Below are 23,547 nucleotides of genomic sequence, written 5' to 3' on the forward strand. Positions count from 1 at the left end.
TTTTTTTTTTCTGGTATTTTACCATAAGTTATACGTTTGGTTTGAAGGGAGGGATCTGCTAGATTGTCTCACATGTTTTCCCTGTAGAGCAGCAGTGTTGGATCTACTGAGGAGCATGAGAGCCCTGAAGACTCATCCTAGTGCACTGAGAGTAGAGGGTCTATTTGAGTGGGGTGGGGCGGGGGCCTTCATGGTGTGAAACCCTCCCTGTTCTACCTCATGTCAGCACACTCACAACATATTATTATTATTATCATTATCATTATTACAGCATAGAGCAATAGTTTTGATAGACTTTTCTTTTTTTTCCTTATATTGCACCATCAGAGAATGGGACACAGAGAAAGATCGACAGAGACGCCAGTTTTCTAATTAAAAACAAGTTTGAAGACCATATTAACCAAACCAATTCTTCCCTGTAATATCCACAAATAAAATTGATTTTCTCTTTTTATATATATATATATATATGTATATATATATATGAATATATATATCTATATATAAATCTATATATATAGATATATATATATAGTAATAAGAATAATAAATCTTCACATTGGAATCGTTTACATACGCGTGACAAAATGCTCGGTGGAGCAGTCATCATTGTCCAAGAGCGGGTCGTCCCCATGCATCCATAGGAAATAGACTTTTTTTTTTCTTTCTTCTTCTTCGTCATAAAAAGTAACAATTTCACAACAGCTGAAAAGATGTCAATTTCTTTATATTCCATCTTCCATTGAAGAAAAAAACAAACAGAAGTCTGAGTTCTTATCAAAACAAGCTAGATAATAGAACCATCCATAATTAGTGATTATTAACTAATTTTGTTGTTAATATTAATAATCACTCATGAATTCTATAAAAAGAATGAACAAATAATATCCCATCTTTTTCTCAATTTGTTTGGCTGCAGTCGTTTTGCTTGTTTACTTATGTGTAAAAAAACCCAACAAAAAAACGTAAAATAAATAAAAGTAGGTTAGTAAAAGTGACCCCGACCTCAGAGGGCGTATTTACAGAACTGCGTGTTGAGTCCCTTTACTGCACTTGAGTGTTAAGTCCAGCGTGAAAGTGAGTTCGAGTCCCGGACCCCCTGCTGTTATACAAGCGTGTAGGACTTTGCGTAGGGGTTGCTGCTCTGTTTGAGATGTCCACGTGAGTCCAGCAGAGACTCCTGCGAAGTGCTGAGCTTGGCGGCCTGGGCCAACTCCGACCCCTCCCTGTGTGGGAGCGTGGCGGCCGTGCCGGGCTGCCACTGGGCGGCGGGGTCCCTGCTGGCCTGAGGGGCCTCCGATGGCGTCGGGGGCGCCATGCGGGAGGGCCGCTTCAGCGAGCGACTCTTCTGCGGCTCCAGGCAGGCCTGGCCCATGGCCGCCCTCTCCCCGCTGGCCGCCCCTCTGGATGAGCCTGAGCAGGACATGCCTCGGTTTAACAGGAAGTCCATGCGCAGGTAGGGAGGAAGGTGCACCAACTCGCCCCCTGCAGGACGACACACACCAGTGAGTCTTGACACACACCCCACAGAGACTTCTTCTTTTTCTCATGATTTAACTTGCAACGAAAAAGTTTATTATCATCAATATGGTGTTGTTGAATCTGTTCAAAGAGTACAAAAATCAATCAATCAATGTTTATTTATATAGCCCTAAATCACAAGTGTCTCAAAGGGCTGCACAAGCCACAACGACATCCTCGGTTCAGATCCCACATAAGGGCAAGGAAAAACTCACAACCCAGTGGGATGTCAATGTGAATGACTATGAGAAACCTTGGAAAGGACCCTCAAAACCTTTTAACACATTTTTATTTAAAACCATAAATTGATATTGCGCTTGGGATTCATATCACGGTTATTTTACCATAAATTGATTGACGTGGACCCCGACTTAAACAAGTTGAAAAACTTATTTGGGTGTTACCATTTAGTGGTCAATTGTACAGAATATGTACTGAACTGTGCAATTTACTAATAAAAGTATCAATCAATCAAACCAAAATGATCATTATTATTAAGTTTCATGACCAAAGGGATCACAATTATTCTTATTAGCTGCAGTCTTGTTTTGTCTTACAAACCCTGTTTCCATATGAGCTGGGAAATTGTGTTAGATGTAAATAGAAAACGGAATACAATGATTTGCAAATCATTTTCAACCCATATTCAGTTGAATATGCTACAAAAAAACTAATTAGATGTTCAATCTGATAAACATTTGCTCTACTATGCAAAGCGAAAGCCATTCATCAACAACATCCAGAAACGACGCCGGCTTCTCTGGGCCCGAGATCATTTAAAATGGACTGATGCAAAGTGGAAAAGTGTTCTGTGGTATGACGAGTCCACATTTCAAATTGTTTTTGGAAATATTTGACATCATGTCATCCGGACCAAAGGGGAAGCGAACCATCCAGACTGTTATCGACGGAAAGTTCAAAAGCCAGCATCTGTGATGGTATGGAGGCGCATTAGTGCCCAAGGCATGGGTAACTTACACATCTATGAAGGCACCATTAATGCTGAAAGGTACATACAGTTTTTGGAACAACATATGCTGCCATCTAAGCGCCGTCTTTTTCACGGACGCCCCTGCTTATTTCAGCAAGACAATGCCAAGCCACTTTCAGCACGTGTTACAACAGTGTGGCTTCGTAAAAAAAGAGTGCGGGTACTTTCCTGGCCCTTCTGCAGTTCAGACCTGTCTCCCATCGAAAATGTGTGGCGCATTATGAAACAAATACGACAGCGGAGACCCCGGACTGTTGAACGACTAAAGCTTGACATTAAACAAGAATGGGAAAGAATTCCACTCTCAAAGCTTCAAGAAATAGTTTCCTCAGTTCCCAATCGTTTATCGAGTGTTGTTAAAAGAAAAGGTGATGCAACACAGTGGTGAACATGCCCTTTCCCAACTACTTTGGCATGTTTTGCAGCCAAGAAATTCCAAGTTAATTATTATTCGCAAAAATAAAATAAAGTTTATGAGTTTGAACATCAAATATATTGTATTTGTAGTGCATTCAATTGAATATGGGTTGAAAATTATTTGCAAATCATTGTATTCTGTTTTTATTTACATCTAACACAATTTCCCAACTCATGGAAACGGTTGGAAACGGGGTTTTTATATTGCATGTTTGCACCTGTCAGTGTGTACTTTTGTATGAACATTAGATCAACAAAAAATCCTGACTTCGGCTCATTGAGGAATGTGCTCAAAAAGTACCCACATTTAAGATCAAGTTTTCTAAAAAAAAAAACCTGACAAAAAAAACAAAAAAAAAGCAGACTTGGCAGAAGAAACATGAAATAATTTCCCAAGTTTCTAGGCGCACCGTTATTTTCACTGGAGTTTTTAAATATGTTTATCTTCTTCTGCTTTAATTTGTAAAGGTTTTAGAAATTTTTTTAATTTTAAAATGGCCACACTTTGGCGACTTGTCCCAACTTGTACCCCGTCTTGCAGCTAAGATAGGCTCCAGCGACCCCCCGCTACCCCAAAATGGACAAGCAATAGAAAATGGATGGACGGATGGATGGCCACATGTCCGGTTTATGTGACATCACTTTCTGTTACAGATTGATCACTCTAGGAGAGCACAGCTTGTAGGTTCAATGTGCACAACTGAATATCTTAGTTGCTCAGACAGTAATGTGCTTATATAAGTTTAAATTGGGGTATGTGGTTTCTTAATAGGGAAGGACGTTAATGGCTCTTGTTTTCAGGTTAGCATTTAGGCTACCGAATCAGCCATTGTTGTGCTAGCCTGCTTCTCCAGTAAATGTCAAAGTGCAGTTATCAATCATGGTTTTATAATAATTTCAATTGGTAATACTTACTGTTGGGAGTTTCTTCGTGGTTAATCATTAATACCGTTAATCGTTACATCCCTGCATTGCACCAGTCAGTTTCCCCAAATGTCTTAACTTGGTCTGGACTGATAACACATTTTGATGGACAAAATATTGTCCTTCAAATGCCATCTATCCATTTTCTACCGCTTGTCCCTTTTGGGGTCACGGTGGGTGCTGGAGCCCATCTCAGCAGCATTCGGGGGGAAGGCGGGGTACACCCTGGACAAGTTGCTACCTCATCACAGGGCCAACACAGATAGATTGCAGATAAAAGATTTTCTTGTCAGCATTATTTTGAGACCAAATGAAGGACTTTTGTATTCATGATATACAATAATTAATAATAACACAATTAATAATAATCCAAGTAACCCTTTTAAACACAATAAACTTGTAGTTCTTATTAGTATTTTTTTACCATCGTAATTGGGAAGTCAATCACTTTTAATTGTCCTTAATAAATGAACAAACATACAAATAAAACAGACTCAATCTCTGTTAGAAAATATTGCATTTCAATAATTATTGAGCAGGCAGTTTTTTTGTTTCATAAGTTGGAAAATCTGGGTATTCCACTTTGTTTCATTGTTTGATTTGCAAATCATTTTCAACTTATATTCAATTGAATAGACTGCAAAGACAAGATATTTAATGTTCAAACTGCAAATAATTATTTACATAGAATTTAATGACAGCAACATATTGCAAATAAGTTGGCACAGGGGCATTTTTACCACTGCATTTACATATACCTTTTATATATGCTTTTGAACATTGCGCCTATAACTATCTGGATTAATTTTTTCCTCTATGGTCCGGAGGACACCACATCCACAGTTTCCAAAAATAATTTAAAATGTGGACTCGTCAGACCTTTTCCCACTTTGCATCAGTCCATCTTAGATGAACTCGGGCCCAGCGAAGCCGGATGTTGTTGATAAATTGCTTTCGCTTTGCATAGTCGAGTTTTAACTTGCACTTAGAGATGCAGCGACAAACTGTAGTTACTGAAAGTCGTTTTCTGAAGCGTTCCTGAGCCCATGTGGGATATCCTTTACACACTGATGTCTCTTTTTGATGCACTACCGCCTGAGGGATCGAAGGACTAATATAATCGCTTACGTGCAGTGATTTCTCCAGATTCCCTGAACCTTTTGATGATATTACAGACCGTAGATTAGTGGTTCTCAAATGGGGGTACACGTACCCCTGGGGGTACTTGAAGGTATGCCAAGGGGTACGTGACATTTTTTAAAAAATATTCTAAAAATAGCAACAATTCAAAAATCCTTTATAAATATATTTATTGAATAATAATTCAACAAAATATGAATTGAAGTTCGTAAACTGTGAAAAGAAAAGCAACAATGCAATATTCAGTGTTGACAGCTAGATTTTTGGTGGACATGTTCCATAAATATTGATGAAAAAGATTTATTTTTTTGTGAAGACATTTTTAGAATTAAGTTGATGAATCCAGATGGATTTCTATTACAATCCCCAAAGAGGGCACTTTAAGTTTATGATTACATCTATGTGTAGAAATCTTTATTTATAATTGAATCACTTGTTTATTTTTCAACAAGTTTTAAGGTATTTTTAAATCTTTTTTTCCAAATAGTTAAAAAAAGACCACTACAAATGAGCAATATTTTGCACTGTTATACAATTTAAAAAATCAGAAACTGATGACATAGTGCTGTATTTTACTTATTCATCTCTTTTTTTCAACCAAAATAATTTGCTCTAATTAGGGGGTGCTTGAATAAAAAAAATGTTCAAAAGGAGGCATATCACTGAAAAAAGGTTGAGAACCACTGCCGTAGATGGAGAAATCCCCTAGATGTCTTGCAATAGCTTGTTGTTCTTAAACTGTTTGACAATTTGCTCATGCATTTGTTCACAAAGTGGTGACCCTCGCCCCATCCTTGTTTGTGAATGGCTGAGCATTTCATGGAAGCCGCTTTTATACCAAATCATGGCACCCACCTGTTCCCAATTAGCCTGTTCACCTGTGGGGTGTTCCAAATGAGCATTTGATGAGCATTCCTCAACTTTTTTAACACTCGTGCCAGCTTTTTTGAAACATGTTGCAGGCATCAAATTTCAAATGAGCTTATATTTGCAAAAAATAACAAACTTTCCTAGGTCGAACATTACATATCCTGTCTTTGCAGTCTATTCATTTGAATATGGGTTGAAAAGGATTTGCAAATCATTGTATTTTGTTTTTATTTACGATTTACACAACGTGCCAACTTTACTGGTTTTGGGTTTTGTTATTTTTGCTACTTTGTGGTGCTTCTTACGAGCAACTCGAGAGGCGCTCTGACGGTGCATCATGTGTGTGTTAGCCAGTGGTCCCGCCTCCGCCCACAGAGACAAAAATTGTGGAAGACCGACACGAGATTTCACTCCGTTCATTAAAATTGCCCCTGAATAAACGCGCTCAGGTGCTGAGAGCGATGCATAGAGTGAACCCTCTTATATTTTGTTTAAAAACAACATGACAATTTGTCGATGACGACAAAGTCGAGTTCCTTTTCATTAATCACTTGATTTATTGGCCTTGTCTGAACGTCTGTGAATGTCCACATGCAGGCTTTATATTCCATGTCATTGAACTATTGCACAATATGACGAGTATTTAAGTTTCACCTGGTCTGTGGGCTTTGGGCACCGCCATGTTCATGACCCGACTGACGTCCTGAGGCTTGGGTGGCGAAGCGGTAAAGCGGCAGATGCCCGATTCGGACGGCGTGCTGGACGTCAGGCTGTCGGTGTAGTCGTTGGTGCCGGCGGTCATCTGCTCCGAGGAGGTGTCGGAGATGAAGCATTCAGTGATGGTGAACTTGGCGTGGCGCAGCTGCTCCTCCATCTTGGCGTGCTCGTAGGCTCTGGCCAGCTCTTCGTAAGTGGAGGAGGCGCTTTCCGTCGACACCATGCTGCTGCGCGCACGGTCTGGAAATATCGATTATGTTTTTTGTGTTCACAACTCGATTATTTCCACAAAAAAAAAAAAAAAAAAAAAATGTGCTGACCTGTGTCCTGAGATGGGCTGACGCTGTAGCTGTCACTCTCCTTGTCCACAGAGCCCGCCACTCTGGGCGTGGGCAGCCTCCAGTCAGTGCTGAGCGTGTGGGAAGAAACGGGGGGATGTGGGCGGTTTAGGGTCCACTGGCTGGCGTAGCGGTTGCGGGCAGCCGGGCCAGCTTTGGCTGTACGGCGGGCAGTCGGGTCTGAGAGGAAGTAAAAAACATGACTTTTTATTCACATCAGAGTAGAAGACTCAATCTAAGACCAGAGATGGAAGATGAAATCTGTCAAAAAGTCATTTTTGGCATGATTGTTGATGAGCTCAATCTGCATTTTACTGTTAAACTTTACCTCAATTGTGTGTCATTTTGTGTTGGTGTACTACAATAAAGAACATTAATGTACTTGGCTGAACTAACACCGTGATTATAGTACCACCTTGTGGAAGAAGACCAACATTACAACATTCATTGGTGAATAAAGACAGGGATATCATGTAAATCAGGATGTAATGTAAATCAAGAGCATCACGTGTTCGCCCTTGTATGATTCATCATGTGGGAAGAGGAGTAGAAAGAAGCAGAGCTTATTTACCACAGGTCAGCACTGATAGTTTTTTTTTTTACTTCCCGTGTTTGTTACTACTTTTTCATAGGTAAGAAAAACATCAATTGTCTAAGACTAGACTTAACCTATTTAATAATTACATAGTACATTCTAAAATATATATATAAAAAAAGAAGTTTTTATTGCTAATCAAGACCAGAACTTTACTGTTTATCCTGCATGCATTAATCATTATTCAATAATATATTGTACATTTATTTATACATTACAATACATTCAATTATTTCCAAGTTCCTTTTACAAACCCCGTTTCCATATGAGTTGGGAATACAATGATTTGCAAATCCTCTTCAACCCCTATTCAGTTGAATGCACTACAAAGACAAGATATTTGATGTTCAAACTCATAAACTTTTTTTTTCTGCAAATAATAATTAACTTAGAATTTCATGGCTTTCGCTTTGCATAGTAAAGCTTTAACTTGCACTTACAGATGTAACGACGAACTGTAGCGACTTAGTGACAGTGGTTTTCTAAAGTGTTCCTGAGCCCATGTGGTGATATCCTTTAGAGATTGATGTCGGTTTTTGATGCAGTGCCGTCTGAGGGATCGAAGGTCACGGTCATTCAATGTTGGTTTCCGGCCATGCCGCTTGGAGTGATTTCTCCAGATTCTCTGAACCTTTTGATGATATTATGGACCGTGGATGTTGAAATCCCTAAATTTCTTGCAATTGCACTTTGAGAAATGTTCTTCTTAAACTGTTTGACTATTTGCTCACGCAGTTGTGGACAAAGGGGTGTACCTCACCCCAACCTTGCTTGTGAAGGACTGAGCATTTTTGGGAAGCTGTTTTTATACCCAATCATGGCACCCACCTGTTCCCGATTAGCCTGCACACCTGTGGGATGTTCCAAATAAGTGTTTGATGAGCATTCCTCAACTTTTTCAGTATTTATTGCCACTTTTCCTAACTTCTTTGTCACGTGTTGCTGGCATCAAATCCTAAAGTTAATGATTGTTTGCAAAAAAAATGTTTTTCAGTTTGAACATCAACTATGTTGTCTTTGTAGCATATTCAACTGAATATGGGTTGAAAAAGATTTGCAAATCATTGTATCCATCCATCCATCATCTTCCGCTTATCCGAGGTCGGGTCGCGGGGGCAACAGCCTAAGCAGGGAAACCCAGTCTTCCCTCTCCCCAGCCACTTTGTCTAGCTCTTCCCGGGGGATCCCGAGCCGTTCCCAGGCCAGCCGGGAGACATAGTCTTCCCAGCGTGTCCTGGGTCTTCCCCGTTGCCTCCTACCGGTTGGACGTGCCCTAAACACCTCCCTAGGGAGGCGTTCGGGTGGCATCCTGACCAGATGCCCGAACCACCTCATCTGGCTCTTCTCGATGTGAAGGAGCAGCGGCTTTACTTTGAGCTCCTCCCGGATGGCAGAGCTTCTCACCCTATCTCTAAGGGAGAGCCCCGCCACACGGCGGAGGAAACTCATCTCGGCCGCTTGTACCCGTGATCTTATCCTTTCGGTCATGACCCAAAGCTCATGACCATAGGTGAGGATGGGAACGTAGATCGACCGGTAAATTGAGAGCTTTGCCTTCCGGCTCAGCTCCTTCTTCACCACAACGGATCGGTACAACGTCCGCATTACTGAAGACGCCGCACCGATCCGCCTGTCGATCTCACGATCCACTCTTCCCTCACTCGTGAACAAGACTCCTAGGTATTTGAACTCCTCCAATTGGGGCAGGGTATCCTCCCCCAACCCGGACAAATCATTGTATTCCGTTTATATTTACATCTAATACAATTTCCCAACCCATATGGAAACGGGGTTTGTACTCCATTCATATATGCTCTGGCTTTTCTTTGGCATTACTGTGAGCCATGACCCCTACATGTCGTTGTTTACAGAGTATAACGCAAGAAACACTTCCTGTCTTGTCCCTCCAAGATGCGTCGGCAAGAACACAGCAAAGGTAAGATATAACTAAATGTGTTATGTAACAAAAACAGGCTAAGAAACAAAAAACACTGGAGCTAAGCAGAACAACAAACCAAAGACGCTAGCATAAAGCTAGGAGTAACAAACAGAAAACTAAAACTTGGCACGAAGGCACACAAAAAGAAAAACAAATCATCAGCGTGAGAGCTGGAATAAAAGAAAAGGCGTAGCGTGAAAAGCTAGCGAGAATGTACGTACGAGTATTAGACAGTTGTCAATGTTGCTCGAAGGCAAATTAGGATCCCAGAATGAACTAACAAAAGGGGCGAGCTTAAATAAGGAAGGTGATTAGTAAAGACAGGTGTGCAGGAACCGAGAGTAGCAGCTGAAACTAATAAGAAACCATGGAAACAGACTAAACAGGAACTAAGCAGGTGGAATGACGGAGAGTGATACAAAAATAAAGCAAAAACCAATAATATGTAGAGATCCGAGCAGCGGATCGTAACATATATCGCGGGTTTGTCTCTGTGCGATATATAAAAATGACTTTTTCGTGATATTCGAATATACGTTCTATGTTGTCTTTGTAGCATATTCAACTGAATATGGGTTGAAAAAGATTTGCAAATCATTGTATTCCGTTTATATTTACATCTAACACAATTTCCCAACCCATATGGAAACGGGGATTGTATTCCATTCATACAAGCTCTGGCTTTTCTTTGGCATTACTGTGAGCCATGACCCCTACATGTCATTGTTTACCGAGTATAACGCAAGAAACACTTCCTGTCCCTCACTTAATGTGCACCGTGTGGGAAATCAATACTCCTCTGTACCGAACTGAAGGTTCTGTCCTAAAAGAACACAATACCCTACTAACTAATAAGTGTATCCCAATCTGTAATAGCCCAGTGTGTTTACTTGTGCAAAGTTCAACAGCAGTCAACATCTAAATGTCCTCCAATAAGCACACGAGATTGGTCTTTTCTTGTATGTTGTTCAAATCATTTACAAAAGGTAAACATGGTAGGCTATAGGTTACTCTGATTAATCAGCTACACAACAACTAAGCACACAATAGCACACAAGCTAGACATCGGTAATAAGTGTCCTTAATAGAACAATATCGCACATTTGTCAACATAAACAAGTCTCAAATGAGTATAGTTGCATACTACTTACACACACAAAGTCTCCAAGGCAGAAGCGTATTAGAAAGTATCCAGTAACAAACGTGTCCGCATCATTCAACTTACTGCCATTAGCTAAACTTAATAACAATAATAATAATAATGACAATGGATTAGATCTATATAGTGCTATACCAGACACTCAAAGTGTCTAGGAAATGGACTGGCACCACATTATATCTCGGACCTTATCCAAATCTACACTCCTGCGCGCGTTCTGAGGTCCGAGAGGCAACTCCAGCTCGTGGTGCCCAAGACCAGACTTAAAACCAGGGGAGACAGGGTCTTCACTGTGGTCGGCCCTAAGCACTGGAACACTCTGTCCCTCCATGTTCGAACTGCTCCCACAGTGGAGTGTTTTAAGTCTCCTCTTAAGACCCACTTTTATTCTTTGGCTTTTAACACTATGTGAGTTGTGTGGTCCTCTGTGTTTTCTGTGTTTTTTTTAATTTTGATTTGTATTTATTGTTTTAATTGGTTTTTACCCTTTAAAATCGTTTTAATGATATTTATTTTTATATTGTTTTTACATTGGTTTTATTTTTTATTCAGTCATTGGTGGAGCTAAGGATAATATTTGAATAGTGTTTTTAATATTGTTGTGCAGCACTTTGGAAACATTTATGTTGTTTAAATGTGCTATACAAATAGAGTGGATTGGTTTGGATTGAAAGTGCTTCACAGAGAAGTGAGAACCCATCATTCATTCACACATGGCGGTGGTAAGCAACATTCGTAGCCACAGCTGCCCTTGGGTAGACTGAGGGAAGCGTGGCTGTCAGTTTACACCTACGGCTCCTCCAACCACCACCCATCATTCATTCACCAGTGTGAAGTATACTGCCCAAGGACACAACCGCAGCGATTTGGATCTCAAGAGGCGGGGAGCGAACCTGCAACCCTCAGGTTTCTACCCACTGCGCCATGCCGAATCAATTAATTATTGTGACCACAAGGTGTCCCCAAAAACAAATTAACATCCATCCATCCATTGAGATAGGCACCAGTGGCCCCCGCTAATTCTCTTTGGGGTTGCGGGGGCGCTGGTGCCTATCTCAGCTAAAGACTGGATAAGCCCCTTGCAGATAGTTGATAACAAGTAGGTTAGTGTTTTCATACCTGCCGTTGTTCTCTGTTAGACTAATATCACTTGATTGAATCTTTTCTAAACATTCAAAACTACAAAACAATAAAAGTATGAACTATGATTTGTGCTGATATTGTATCAAATCAATAACGGTATTAGCCAATATATCGCTATCATATCAAAGGAAAAAGTCGAGACACCGCAGCTAAGTAGTAACTAATGAATCGAAAAGGCATTATTTTCAAGTAATCTAAATAATTCAAGCACTTTTTTTTGTTGAATTTTTCATCTCCAGTTTGTGAATTATTCAGCATGCACCAGAAAGAATGAGCATGTTTTGATGTGTTTTGGGAGGAAGACCCTGCCAGAGCACGGACCTCAACACTATCCTACACCTTTGCTGTGAACTCGAAGGGCGATGGTCATTAGACATTTTCTTGAGAATTTATTGTACTCCCGTAGCTGGATCTTGTATTTAGAATGTGAATCTAAGACATCTTCATCTGTGTGGGACCATAACGTCCAACACTTTGACATCAGTTATTACAAACCCAAAACAAGGACAGCCTGCAACATAGTTTCGGAAAGTAAAAAACAAAAAGCGTCCGTACTGGACTTACTGGTTCCTGGTCTGGCGTCGGACACGTCGACCAGAGGACCGGTGGCCTGGGAGAGGGACTGGTAGTGAACCGTGTGGGTGACTGTGGAGGACTTCTGCTTCTGGGTTTCCCCAAAGTCGTTGTCGGTCAGTAACACAGTAGACCTGTCGTCTGTGGAGCAGCCACAAAGGAACGTTCAGGAAGGAAACAAAGAGGTGTTTGAGCAGTAGAACTTGATGTGTGTGGTGTGCTTACCAACAGTCTCCATGGTGTCTCTCTCCTCGATTAGAAGCTGAGCTCTGGGAATGTCGATGTGCATTCGCAGCGTTTGCTGCTGCTTGTTGACTGGCTCGGCCGGACGTGTGTTTTTACTGGTCGAGAGAGGGCATGGGTGATTAATGCGTTCACACCTTTTGAGCAAAAACGAATTTGAGATTTTTATTGAGATTCTTACCTCATTAGCATCTCAGCCAAACTTTTTGCATCTTGTTAGCAAAGAGAGTTAAGAACACTATTAGATTAGTTGGGAGTCATACAAGACAAAAAGAGCAGGCTGCAGGTCACAGAAGTGGATCTTATAGATTTGGAGCAAAAGGAACAGATTATTACCTGCTTTGTCCCCCGTGCCAACCCCTCACTAGGACTGTAGACAAATAAACCCACTCAAGGGGGACCGAGTATGCAAACCTCACTTTTCTTTTGGGTACCTGTTTTTGTGTATTTAGGATCTGCATAAGTCCTGAAAATTTGAAATCAGACCATAGAGGCATGTATAAAACAATGTAGCTTTCCTTAAAACGAGCTATATAGAATTTGCACAAATTGTAAAAAGATTTTCCAGTTGTGTTGTCAGTGAATATCTCCATATATGGTGGAGATTTACCCGAAGAGCTTTGCCGCGAGTCTCCCAATATACTCCGACATCGTAGTCAATAAGCTCCTTCTTTTTTCTCTATCCTCTTGTCGTGGGGCAGACTGGATTATACATGCACACGCATCCTCCGCTGCTACCATTTATATTATAAAGTAGATTAGATTAGATTAGATTAGATAATACTTTATTTATTCCTTCAGGAGAGTTCCTTCAGGAAAATTTAAATTTTCAGCACAATCCCATTCAAGATCAGACAAACATTACAGGCAGACAGAACAGGATCGCTGACGGGTCTGCGAGATACAGGTAAACAACGGTAGGAGTGGTGGGGGGGAATGGGAGAAAAAATAGAAGATTAAAATAAAATAAAATAAAATAAAAAAATCGGTCTAAGCCTGGGCCCTGGAGAGGGGGTCCAGACTGAGGCCAAGGGAAAAAAACAACAACAACTCATAGCCATAGTACACATCCCTCTCACATACTGTATGTATGTGTAAGAGGGAGACATCAAACATCAAAGGACATGAAAGACATTAAAGCAGGGGATACAACCAGCCACTTGTACATACAGCTATGAATAAAAAGTAAAATAAAAACATATACACTGTGGTGGCCTCTGCGGTGTTCCATGTCGAGGCCACACAAATAGTGTGTAGTTGAAGCTCCGTAGAATCACTATGGAAGCGCAAAAACTACAACATGGACGACGGGGAGAAGAGGCTGTCGAAGTGGAGGCAAGTAACATTTTTTTCTATTTTTTAGTCCATCTTTACTGCTATTAATACTGTAATGTAAATACGATCTAAAGTTATCTCAGGGCATTCAACTGGACTGTTTGTTTTAGAAGACATTTTGCCGCTCATCCAAGTAGGCTTATAGTTGTGCTTATAGACTTAGATTGGTCAGATCTAGTGTTAGACTTAGATTGGTCAGTTCTAGTCCAGCGACTGCTGCCAAAACCCCAAATATTTATACTCCAAAACCAGGAGGCTGTGTATGGGCAAGGATGGGTTCGCCCTGTGGTAATGAGAAAAACAACAGTTTTGATGCAAAAGAGCAACGCTAACTGTTAAAGCCAACGGCAGTCGTTGAAGAGTCATTTCCCCTCGGAGCATTGAGATATTGCGTGGCAGAACGATCACTGTGGATCGACTACTACCAGTCCAAAATAGTCGGAATACCCCGTGTAAGCATTCCATTTAGTTGTCAACAAATGGCACAGATGGCATTCTGGTCACCTTCTGTGACCAGAATGTTTCGGACTCCTGTTATTTGTTGGTGGCTAAATTGAGTCTTTTAGGAATGGTTGAAAGGACAGTGATGTATGTGAGAGACAGGGGGTATCGCAGACCTCCACCCCTGTTCAAGGTTTATTTCAACCTTGACATAGAAGGCTTCTCTTGACATATCTAAAGTTATCCCTGGACAATAGCTGGAGCCTATCTCAGCTACAATCGGGCGGAAGGCGGGGTACACCCTGGACAAGTTGCCCCCTCATCACTACTGGAACCTAAAATTCCCGTGGTCATTAAAGTTCTATCACAGCTGCTGTAATAAAGACCGTACCTCGTAGTCTCTTTAGCCTCTGCTCACGCCTCCTCCTCCGCAGCACCAGCAGGCCGATAAAGATGACGACGATCCCCACCAACACACAAGAAATGGTCACCATCATTTTCAAACCTTCGCTGCCACCGGACGTGTCCTCGCTTATGTTAGGGGCCTTAACTAGCGGGGCAATGGTACCTGTGGAAAAAAAAAACATTTTGTCATGACAAAAGAACTTATTTGCTCTCATTTGAACATACTTTTGTGTTATTGGATGTGATGCACAAAATGTATTTAAAATATATATTCAAGTCTTCTGATCATTTACAGCTTAAAATCTAACATGGGGAAGCATGTAGCGGCTGTAACGCCAGAACTCACTGCCGTCGTAGCTGAGCGTCGCAAACTTGATCCTCTTCTCAGCGTAGCCGGCGCTGTTGTAGATTTTCATCTGCAGCTCATACCAGGTGGCCTCCTGCAGGTCATACAGGACGTAGCTTTTGGTGAGGGAGGTGCGCTGCGCCGTGGTCCATGAAGGCGAGTCCATGGGACGATACTCCAGCGTGAAAGAAGTGATTGGACATCCGCCGTTGTTCCAGCCGCTCAGGTTGAGCTTGACTCGGGTGGCGTTGATGCTGGTGAAGAGTTCCTGTTCTTTGGAGTACTGAGGTTCTGGAGAGAGAGACGTGAGGAATAGAACGAATAAATCTAGGAAAAACCTAAATTGTAAACCACGAGCACACGTTCTATTGCACTTTAGAAATGTACATACTAGGACTGTGAATCTTTGTGTGTCCCACGATTCGATTCAATATTGATTCTTGGGGTCATGATTCGATAATATATTGATTTATTCGATTCGATTCTCGATTCAAAAACGCTATTTTTCCAATTCAAAACGATTCTGTATTCATTCAATACATAGGATTTCAGCAGGATCTAACCCAGTCTGCTGACATGCTAGCAGAGTAGACTTAAAAAAAAAAAAAAGCTTTTATAATTGTAAAGGACAATGTTTTATCAACTGATTGCAATAATGTAAATTTGTTTTAACTATTAAACGAACCTAAAATATGACTTATTTTATCTTTGTGAAAATATTGGACACAGTGTGTTGTCAAGCTTATGAGATGTGATGCAAGTGTAAGCCACTGTGACACTATTGTTCTTTTTTTTTTTATAACTGTATAATGATAATGTCAATGAGGGATTTTTAATCACTGTTATGCTGAAATTATAATTAATATTGATACTGTTGTTGATAATATTCATTTTTGTTTCACTACTTTTGGTTTGTTCTGTGTCGTGTTTGTGTCTCCTTTCAATTGCTCTGTTTATTGCAGTTCTGAGTGTTGCTGGGTCAGGTTTGGTTTTGGAATTGGATTGCATTGTTATGGTATTGCTGTGTAGTGGTTTGCTGGATTGATAAAAAAAAAAAAAATAGATAAAAAAAAAAAAAAAGAAAATCGATTCTGAATCCCACAACGTAAACAATTCGTTTCGTATTCTAATCGATTTTTTCCCCACACCCCTGGTACATACACTTATCATATATGTCACTCATTACAGGCCCTTCATGATTTGATCTGATTAGTTGTATTCAAAGCAAGATGAAGTTGAAATTATTTTTGAATTGTTTTTCATTTGCATGCATTATATAAACATTGAATTAAAACAATCACAGTAAATAATTATTTAAAAGTAATCAAATGAAATTAAAGATTAAAAACATAATAAAAATACTACTTTTATTAATAAACATGTCACCACCGATAAATTACATTAAAATAAAATATGCATTTGAATGATATTGTTTATATTATATCAAATATAAAATTACATACACACATACAGTGGAACCTTGGTATATGAGTGGGCCTGTGCACACGTTCTTCCGTATGCGAGCTGTCTCTTGGCTAATTGTTTAGGCTACCAGCCTCCCCTCCGCGACTTGGCGTAGAGAATGTCACAGTGAACCCCGTAAGAAGTGGATGAGATTCACTGAATTTAAGAAATAAATAATTGAAAACACGACAGAGTGTGTAGCGAGCTAACTTGGTGAAGCACTGCAAGTCTGCACAACACTGGATCCAAATGAGTCAATAATGTCAGCGGAGAATGTTAAAATAATATCTAAACAGCAGACAGGTATCCATGAAAATATGAAGAAGCTGCTTGATTGATTGCAACTTTTTTTAGTAGATTGCAGAGTACAGTACATATTCCATTCAATTAACCACTAAATGGTAACACCCGACTAAGTTTTTCAACTTGTTTAAGTCGGGGTACATAATAATCAATTCAGGTTATGTAGAGGGTGTGTTTGATGGAGAAGCAGTAGGAAGGAGATACTGTAGAAGTCAACTCTCCAAGGTGAACACTGTACATTATTACATTACTTTACAAAACCACTGTCGTGGTTTGTTTGTTTTCACATGATGATTCTTTTCCAAAATTGTTATTTTCTTCAAAGAGTAAAATTGTGCTGCTAGGGGAGGCTGAGCATCAATTAAAATAAGTTCTGAATCATTTCAATGGGCGACACCGTTTCACAATACAAGTTGTTGAAGATACAAGCTGCATCACAGAACCAATAGAACTTGTATGCAAAGGTACTACTAAATATATATTTATAATTATATCATGTATGCATTTTTGCCCATGTCCAAACTTTAGAGGCTTGGGCTATGTATTGAAGAACACATATTTAAAAACAATGTATGTACTTTTGGCCTTCAAACATTTGTGTCCTAAAAATTGGCTTTTGAAAAACTACAGCCAGGGTGAATATTTAAAAAAACAAACTACTTCTTCAGTTTGTGTTGATGGGTAAAAACAGCTTTTTAATCGTGTGTCTCAAGAAATATGCACAATGATTACTGCTTTGCACACTCTTGGCATTCTCTTGATGAGCTTCAAGAAATGGTTTTCACTTCAAAGGGTGGCTATTTTGAAGAACCTACAATACAAAACATATTTTCAGTCATTTCGCCTTTTTTTGTTAAGTACATAACTCCGCATGTGTTCATTTATAGTTTTGATGCCTTCAGTTACAATCTACAATGTAAATAGTCATGAAAATGAAGAAAACACATTGAATGAGGAGAAGGTGTGTCCAAACTGTTGGCCTGTACTGTATGCTAGCGGTCCCGCCTCCACCCACAGCGTAATAGAAAGTGGAAGACTGACAAGAGGTTTCACTCAGTTTAGAACAGATATAGAACAAAAGGCACAGATTTTGTTGAACCTTTCAATAAATGTCAGAAATGGCATAAGGAGCCAGTGATTAGGTTTTGGGGGTAAGCCAGATCACCGTCTATATTCAGGATTTCTTAAAAGGTTTATAAGTGCGCTTTCCGAGTGCTTTTCTCAATAGAAAAATGATTTATGGGTGTGGTTTTAGATCAACACACTAAAAGTATGCATACTGTTTGCTTTGTGTAAGTTTTCAAATAATAACTGGAGACATTTCTTAATAATTACAGATTCTAATATTTTGAACAAATGTTCTAAGTACATGTCACCCTCAAATAAAAAGGAATTAGGTTAGATGTTTGGGAACGACCCATGAACAACCAAAGTTCATGCCTACCAGGAATTGGGAAATACTGGAACATAGGGCTGGGCGATATATCGATATACTTGATATATTGTAACGACTGTGTGGCATAGTAATGACGGGTTTGTCCCTCCAAGATGCGTCGGCAAGAAGACAGCAAAGGTAAGATATAATGAAATTTATTAAGTAACAAAAACAGGCTAAGAAACAAAAACACTGGAGCTAAGCAGAAAAACAAACCAAAGGCACAAGCATAAAGCTAGGAGTAACAAACAGAAAACTAAAACTTGGCACGAAGGCACACAAAAAGAAAAACAAATCATCAGCGTGAGAGCTGGAATAAAAGAAAAGGCGTAGCGTGAAAAGCTAGCGAGAATGTACGTACGAGTAGTATACGGTCGTCAATGTTGCTCGAAGGATCCCAGAATGAACTAAGAAAAGGGGCGAGTTTAAATAAGGAAGGTGATTAGTAAAGACAGGTGTGCAGGAGCCGAGAGTAGCTGCTGAAACTAATAAGAAACCATGGAAACAGACTAAACAGGAACTAAGCAGGTGGAACGACGGAGAGTGATACAAAAATAGAGCAGAAAACAATAATATGTAGAGATGCGAGCAGCGGATCAATCAATCAATCAATGAATGTTTACTTATATAGCCCTAAATCACTAGTGTCTCAAAGGGCTGCACAAACCACAACACAAACCACTACGACATCCTTGGTAGGCCCACATAAGGGCAAGGAAAACTCACACCCAGTGGGACGTCGGTGATAATGATGACCATGAGAACCTTGGAGAGGAGGAAAGCAATGGATGTCGAGCGGGTCTAACATGATACTGTGAAAGTTCAATCCATAATGGATCCACACAGTCGCGAGAGTCCAGTCCAAAGCGGATCCGACACAGCAGTATCGTGGGTTTGTCTCTGTGGGATATATAAAAATGATTTTTTCTTGATATTCGAATATACGCTCTCACGCAGTTGCTTTTAGTTGCAGGCATTTCACTTTTGGCTCTTCTCACTCATTCCTGCCGCTCCTTCTCACAAACAAGCGCACCTTCTTACATATGTCCCCTACTGTCGCGTCATACGTCCTCACATGAGAGGTAGCAGCATGGGTAACATTAGCTGTGATGCTAGCGGAATGGTGTGAGTGGTAATGCAAGAGAAAGAAGGTGCCAATCTGGTAGCAAATGAAGGAATAATTAATTCCTAAGAAAAACAGCACAGGGTCCATCGTCTGGTGGTGGTTTGGCTTCAAACCGGAATATGTCAAACAAGTATGCGGCAAAAACATTGTTACAAAAAGTAGCACCTACAGCTAATTTGTAGCATCATTTGAAAAGTCCCCTGCTAGAGATTGAAGAGTGCTTGAAACTCTGCATGTCAACATCTCCGTTCGGTGCCATACCCACTAAATGCCAAAGCAACCATTTCCAGATCGTATGACAAAAATTGTCAACAGAATTTAATAACATCCGTAGTAACCTACCACATACTGTAGCAAAGGACATAAGCTCTTTGATTTCCTGTTAAGCAGCTCATTAATATTTGACAGTTATTGAAATATCTTGTGTGACATCATGCACAAAAGTGCACTTTATTTGTTTTAAACTATTTTAGTAGTGTTCTGTACAAGAAGTGCACTTTTATTTAGTGTTGTTTTGATATGTCATCTGTGGAGGGGCGGAGCCGACGGTCCGACAGAGCGGCAGAGCAGGCTGGAGCCCGGCCCAAGACGGCGGCGAGGAGAAGGAGATGGCGAGCGAGCAGCGAGGCGGGGCGTGCCGGGAGCGACGCCACAAGCGAGATCAGGTGCGTGGATCGCGCACCTGGATACAATTAATGAATCCTCTCGCACTGTTAAAAGGGGCGTCAGCTGTGAACGCGAGGGAGAGAGGTGTAGAGACGGGAAGGAGCAGGAGTGCAGCTGACGCAGAGCGAGAGAGAAGGAGAGCCGAAGACAGACGACGAGCGAGCAGAAAAGAGGAGCGGAGAGGCGACCTGGACTGAGTTGTTTATTGAAAAATAAACAAAGTCACTGATCGAAGTTATGTCCTTCCTTGGTGGTCCTGGGAACCCGCAAGACGACAGCTTGAGACCGTCACATCATCTTGGTGACATCATGCACAAAAGTGCACTTATAGCTTGTTTTAAAATGTCTCTGACAATCTTACACTTTCTGTTTTGAATTGACATGAAAGTTGGGCCACTGCTTAATAACTGTTTAATAAATACAGTTTTGGTCAATTGACTTAGTTGTGGTTTCCCTCTCTGCATGAAAGTTTAAAATGAGCATATATTAATGCAGTATGAAGAAGAATGTTTTAATGTAGACACATAGAATCATCATACTGGTGTGATTATATGCATCAAGTGTTCATTCAAGGCTAAGGCAAAATATCGGGATATATATCGTGTATCGTGATATGGCTTAAAAATATTGCGATATTAATAAAAGGCCATATCGCCCAGCCCTACTGGAACATCAGCTCTACAGTGTTTAAATGGTGCAACCCTCCGAGAAACTTACACACATGAAAAACCGTATATTTAATACTTTGACTAGGCCCAGCAACAGTTGTTTCCCACCTTTGCCATGGGTCTTCGCTTCAATGATTTCACTGATGCGTCCGGGCCCCACAGCATTTTGGGCTGTGAGTGTGAACTTGTACCAGGTGCCACACTTGAGGTTCTCGAGCCGATATGCACGCTCACTTGGACTGATGGCGAAGTTTCCCCACTGCTCGCTGTTGTCCTCCGAATATTGCAAAATGTAACCTGTGAACAAAACATTTCTACTGAATATACTGGCGTGTTGTAGAGGGAAAGAACATGCTAGTGAAGAAAAGTGTGTATGTATGTGTGTGTGTGTGTGAGACCTCTGATAGAGCTGCCGCCGTTGTCTCCAGGTATCCAGGACAGTGTGATGGATGTTGTGGTGGTCTTGGTCACTGTGAGGCGAGGCTGGTCAGGTGGAACTGATAGAAGACAGACCAATTTTTACATGACAGGAGAAACATGGTAGGTAATACACGTGACCTGCCTGCTCCAGCCTCTGCGTCCTGTCCAGGGCCCGAGCCCGAGGCAAGAAGCCAGAAGCCAGATAGCATCCATCACACACATATACAGTGGTAAGTCGTTTTTTGCATGCCCAACTTTTGTGTAGTACTGTTACTCTTACAGTCAACTTATGATTGATATGTTTGTTATCGTAAAATTTACGGTCGTTTTTACAGTGTAATATTGTAAATGAAAACAGTATATCTGTTATTTTACTGTAAAAAAACCTGGCAGTTCACGCACCATCATTTTATCGTAAAATTAACACTAATTTTACAGTGTATTACTGTAAACGCAAAAACGGTACCGTTGTTATTTATAAAGTAAAATTCTGGCAAATGAGATGTCAGTTTTTTGATCTATGGTCGTTTTTACAGTGTATTTGTCAGAGTTAGTTTGTGACGAACCCCAAGAAGCAGAGAAGGAGGCAGGCATGTAGTGAGAAAGCATGATTTAATTTCAAACACTAAAACAAAAAACAAACAAAGGGTACAAATAAAAAGCGCGCACATGGGCGGATAAGAAACAAAAAGGCCTAGCGTGGAAGCTAGCAGGTATCGGGCAGGAAAACAGAAGTTGTACTTGTAATATGAAAACCAACTGGAAGCAGGGAACAAAAAACAGTAAGCTACAAACATCTAACAAATAATATAGCTTACCGCTAGGCTGCAAATACAAGACATGGCACGACACGACAGGAGCGACAAGAGCGACAAGAGCGACAAGACAAGACAATAATCCAGCACTGACTGGAGGACAAAAGCAGGTACAAATAGGAAAGGGCTGATTGACACCAGGTGTGGCCGGGTGCCAATCAGCCGTAGTTGAGGACAAACAGCGCACAGGGAAAAAAACAAGAATCAGACAAAATAAGAAAACTGACAGGAACTAAAAACAGGAAATACTAAAAACACACAGAGGAAAAACTAAAACACAAACAAACTGTCAGTGGCAAGCCTGACAGTATTACTGTAAATGAAAAACAGTATATCTGTTGTTTCACAGTAAAATAAAAATAATTTTATCAAAAAATGTACGGCCGTTTTACAATGTATTACTGTAAAAAAAATAAAATGGTACTGTTGTTTGTATGGTAAATTTCTGCCGATTGTGCAAAGAGTTGTTTTTTAATTACAAAATGCATTGTTGTTTTTATATTGCATTATTGTGAATGTAAAAATGTCACAGCTGTTATTTAACTGTACTGTAAAAAAAGAAAGTCACCAGAATTTTACATTAAAATATACGGTAAATTTTATGAAAAAAACAGAACAACTAGTTTTTTTACTGTAAAATCTGCGGTCGTTTTGTTTAAAACATTGTGTTACTGTAAATAGAAATGCAGTACACTTGTTATTTCCACAGTAATATCATACAGACTGAGCTGACTTTTTTTTAAAACATTAAAATATAAGGTAATTTTTACTACACTGCACCACCTCTTATTTTTACTTTAAGAGTCTGGCGCCTGAGCTGACACTTTCTTATCATAAAATCAACTGTCGTTTTTAGCAGTGTATTACTGCAAATGGAAAAACGCTACCACTGTTATTTTAAGTAAAATTCTAGCGACTAAGGTGCCACTATTTTTTTTTTTGCGTAAAATCTATAGTCGTTGTTTTCACCTTGTATTACTTCAAATACAGTACAGTGGTATTACAGTACAAAAAAACAACAACTAGCAGCTCAGTCGGCAGAATTTTACCTTAAAATATATGGTTGGTCTTTTAATTTTTTAAATATTTCAATACTGTTATTTTATGCAATAGAAAAAAAGTTTAACTGTTATATGAGCAGTAAAATTCTGGCGACTGAGCCGCTAGTTTTTTTTGTTTTTTACAGTAAAATGTACAGTTGGTGTTTTTACAGTGTATTAAAGGAAATGGAAAAATGACTGTAGTGCTGTTATTTTTTTACATTAAAATGTTGGCAACTGAGCTGCCAGTTTTTTTCTAACCTAAAATCTGTGGTTGGTGTTTTTATAGTCTGTTACTGCTAAAGGAAAAACGATGATAGCGCTTTTATTTTTGCAGTAAAATTATAGCGACTGAGCTTCCTGTTTTTTTTTACTGTAAAATCTAAAGCCATTTTTTTTAAGCCGCATGGCCAAACATTGTAAGTGACAAACCAAACAGTATGTTTAGTCTCCACCTTTGAAATAGATCACGACCAAAAAGCGGGGTAGCACACTTTTGTTATTTTCAAATGC

At 40.0% G+C, this 23,547-nt stretch overlaps 1 protein-coding gene across 2 annotated transcripts in view; it reads right to left on the bottom strand.

The window, feature by feature from the left end:
• Positions 1-711: 711 nt before the first annotated feature.
• dscama (Down syndrome cell adhesion molecule a) overlaps positions 712-23,547 on the bottom strand; it is a 349,961-nt gene continuing 327,125 nt past the window's right edge. Inside the window, exons 24-33 of one of the 2 annotated variants that reach the window (XM_061898103.1) lie at positions 21,158-21,256; positions 20,868-21,056; positions 15,098-15,388; positions 14,738-14,914; positions 12,752-12,782; positions 12,553-12,668; positions 12,310-12,468; positions 6,901-7,098; positions 6,518-6,820; positions 712-1,485 (exon numbers count right to left, since the gene is read on the bottom strand). In XM_061898103.1, coding sequence (XP_061754087.1) covers positions 1,106-1,485; positions 6,518-6,820; positions 6,901-7,098; positions 12,310-12,468; positions 12,553-12,668; positions 12,752-12,782; positions 14,738-14,914; positions 15,098-15,388; positions 20,868-21,056; positions 21,158-21,256 — 1,943 coding nt within the window. In that variant the 3' untranslated portion in view covers positions 712-1,105. The remainder of the gene's footprint in view (positions 1,486-6,517; positions 6,821-6,900; positions 7,099-12,309; positions 12,469-12,552; positions 12,669-12,751; positions 12,783-14,737; positions 14,915-15,097; positions 15,389-20,867; positions 21,057-21,157; positions 21,257-23,547) is intronic. The other variant, XM_061898104.1, reaches the window with a different exon arrangement.

This window comes from Nerophis ophidion, linkage group LG04 (genome assembly GCF_033978795.1).
Source record: "Nerophis ophidion isolate RoL-2023_Sa linkage group LG04, RoL_Noph_v1.0, whole genome shotgun sequence".
NCBI classification, from domain to species: Eukaryota; Metazoa; Chordata; class Actinopteri; order Syngnathiformes; family Syngnathidae; genus Nerophis; species Nerophis ophidion.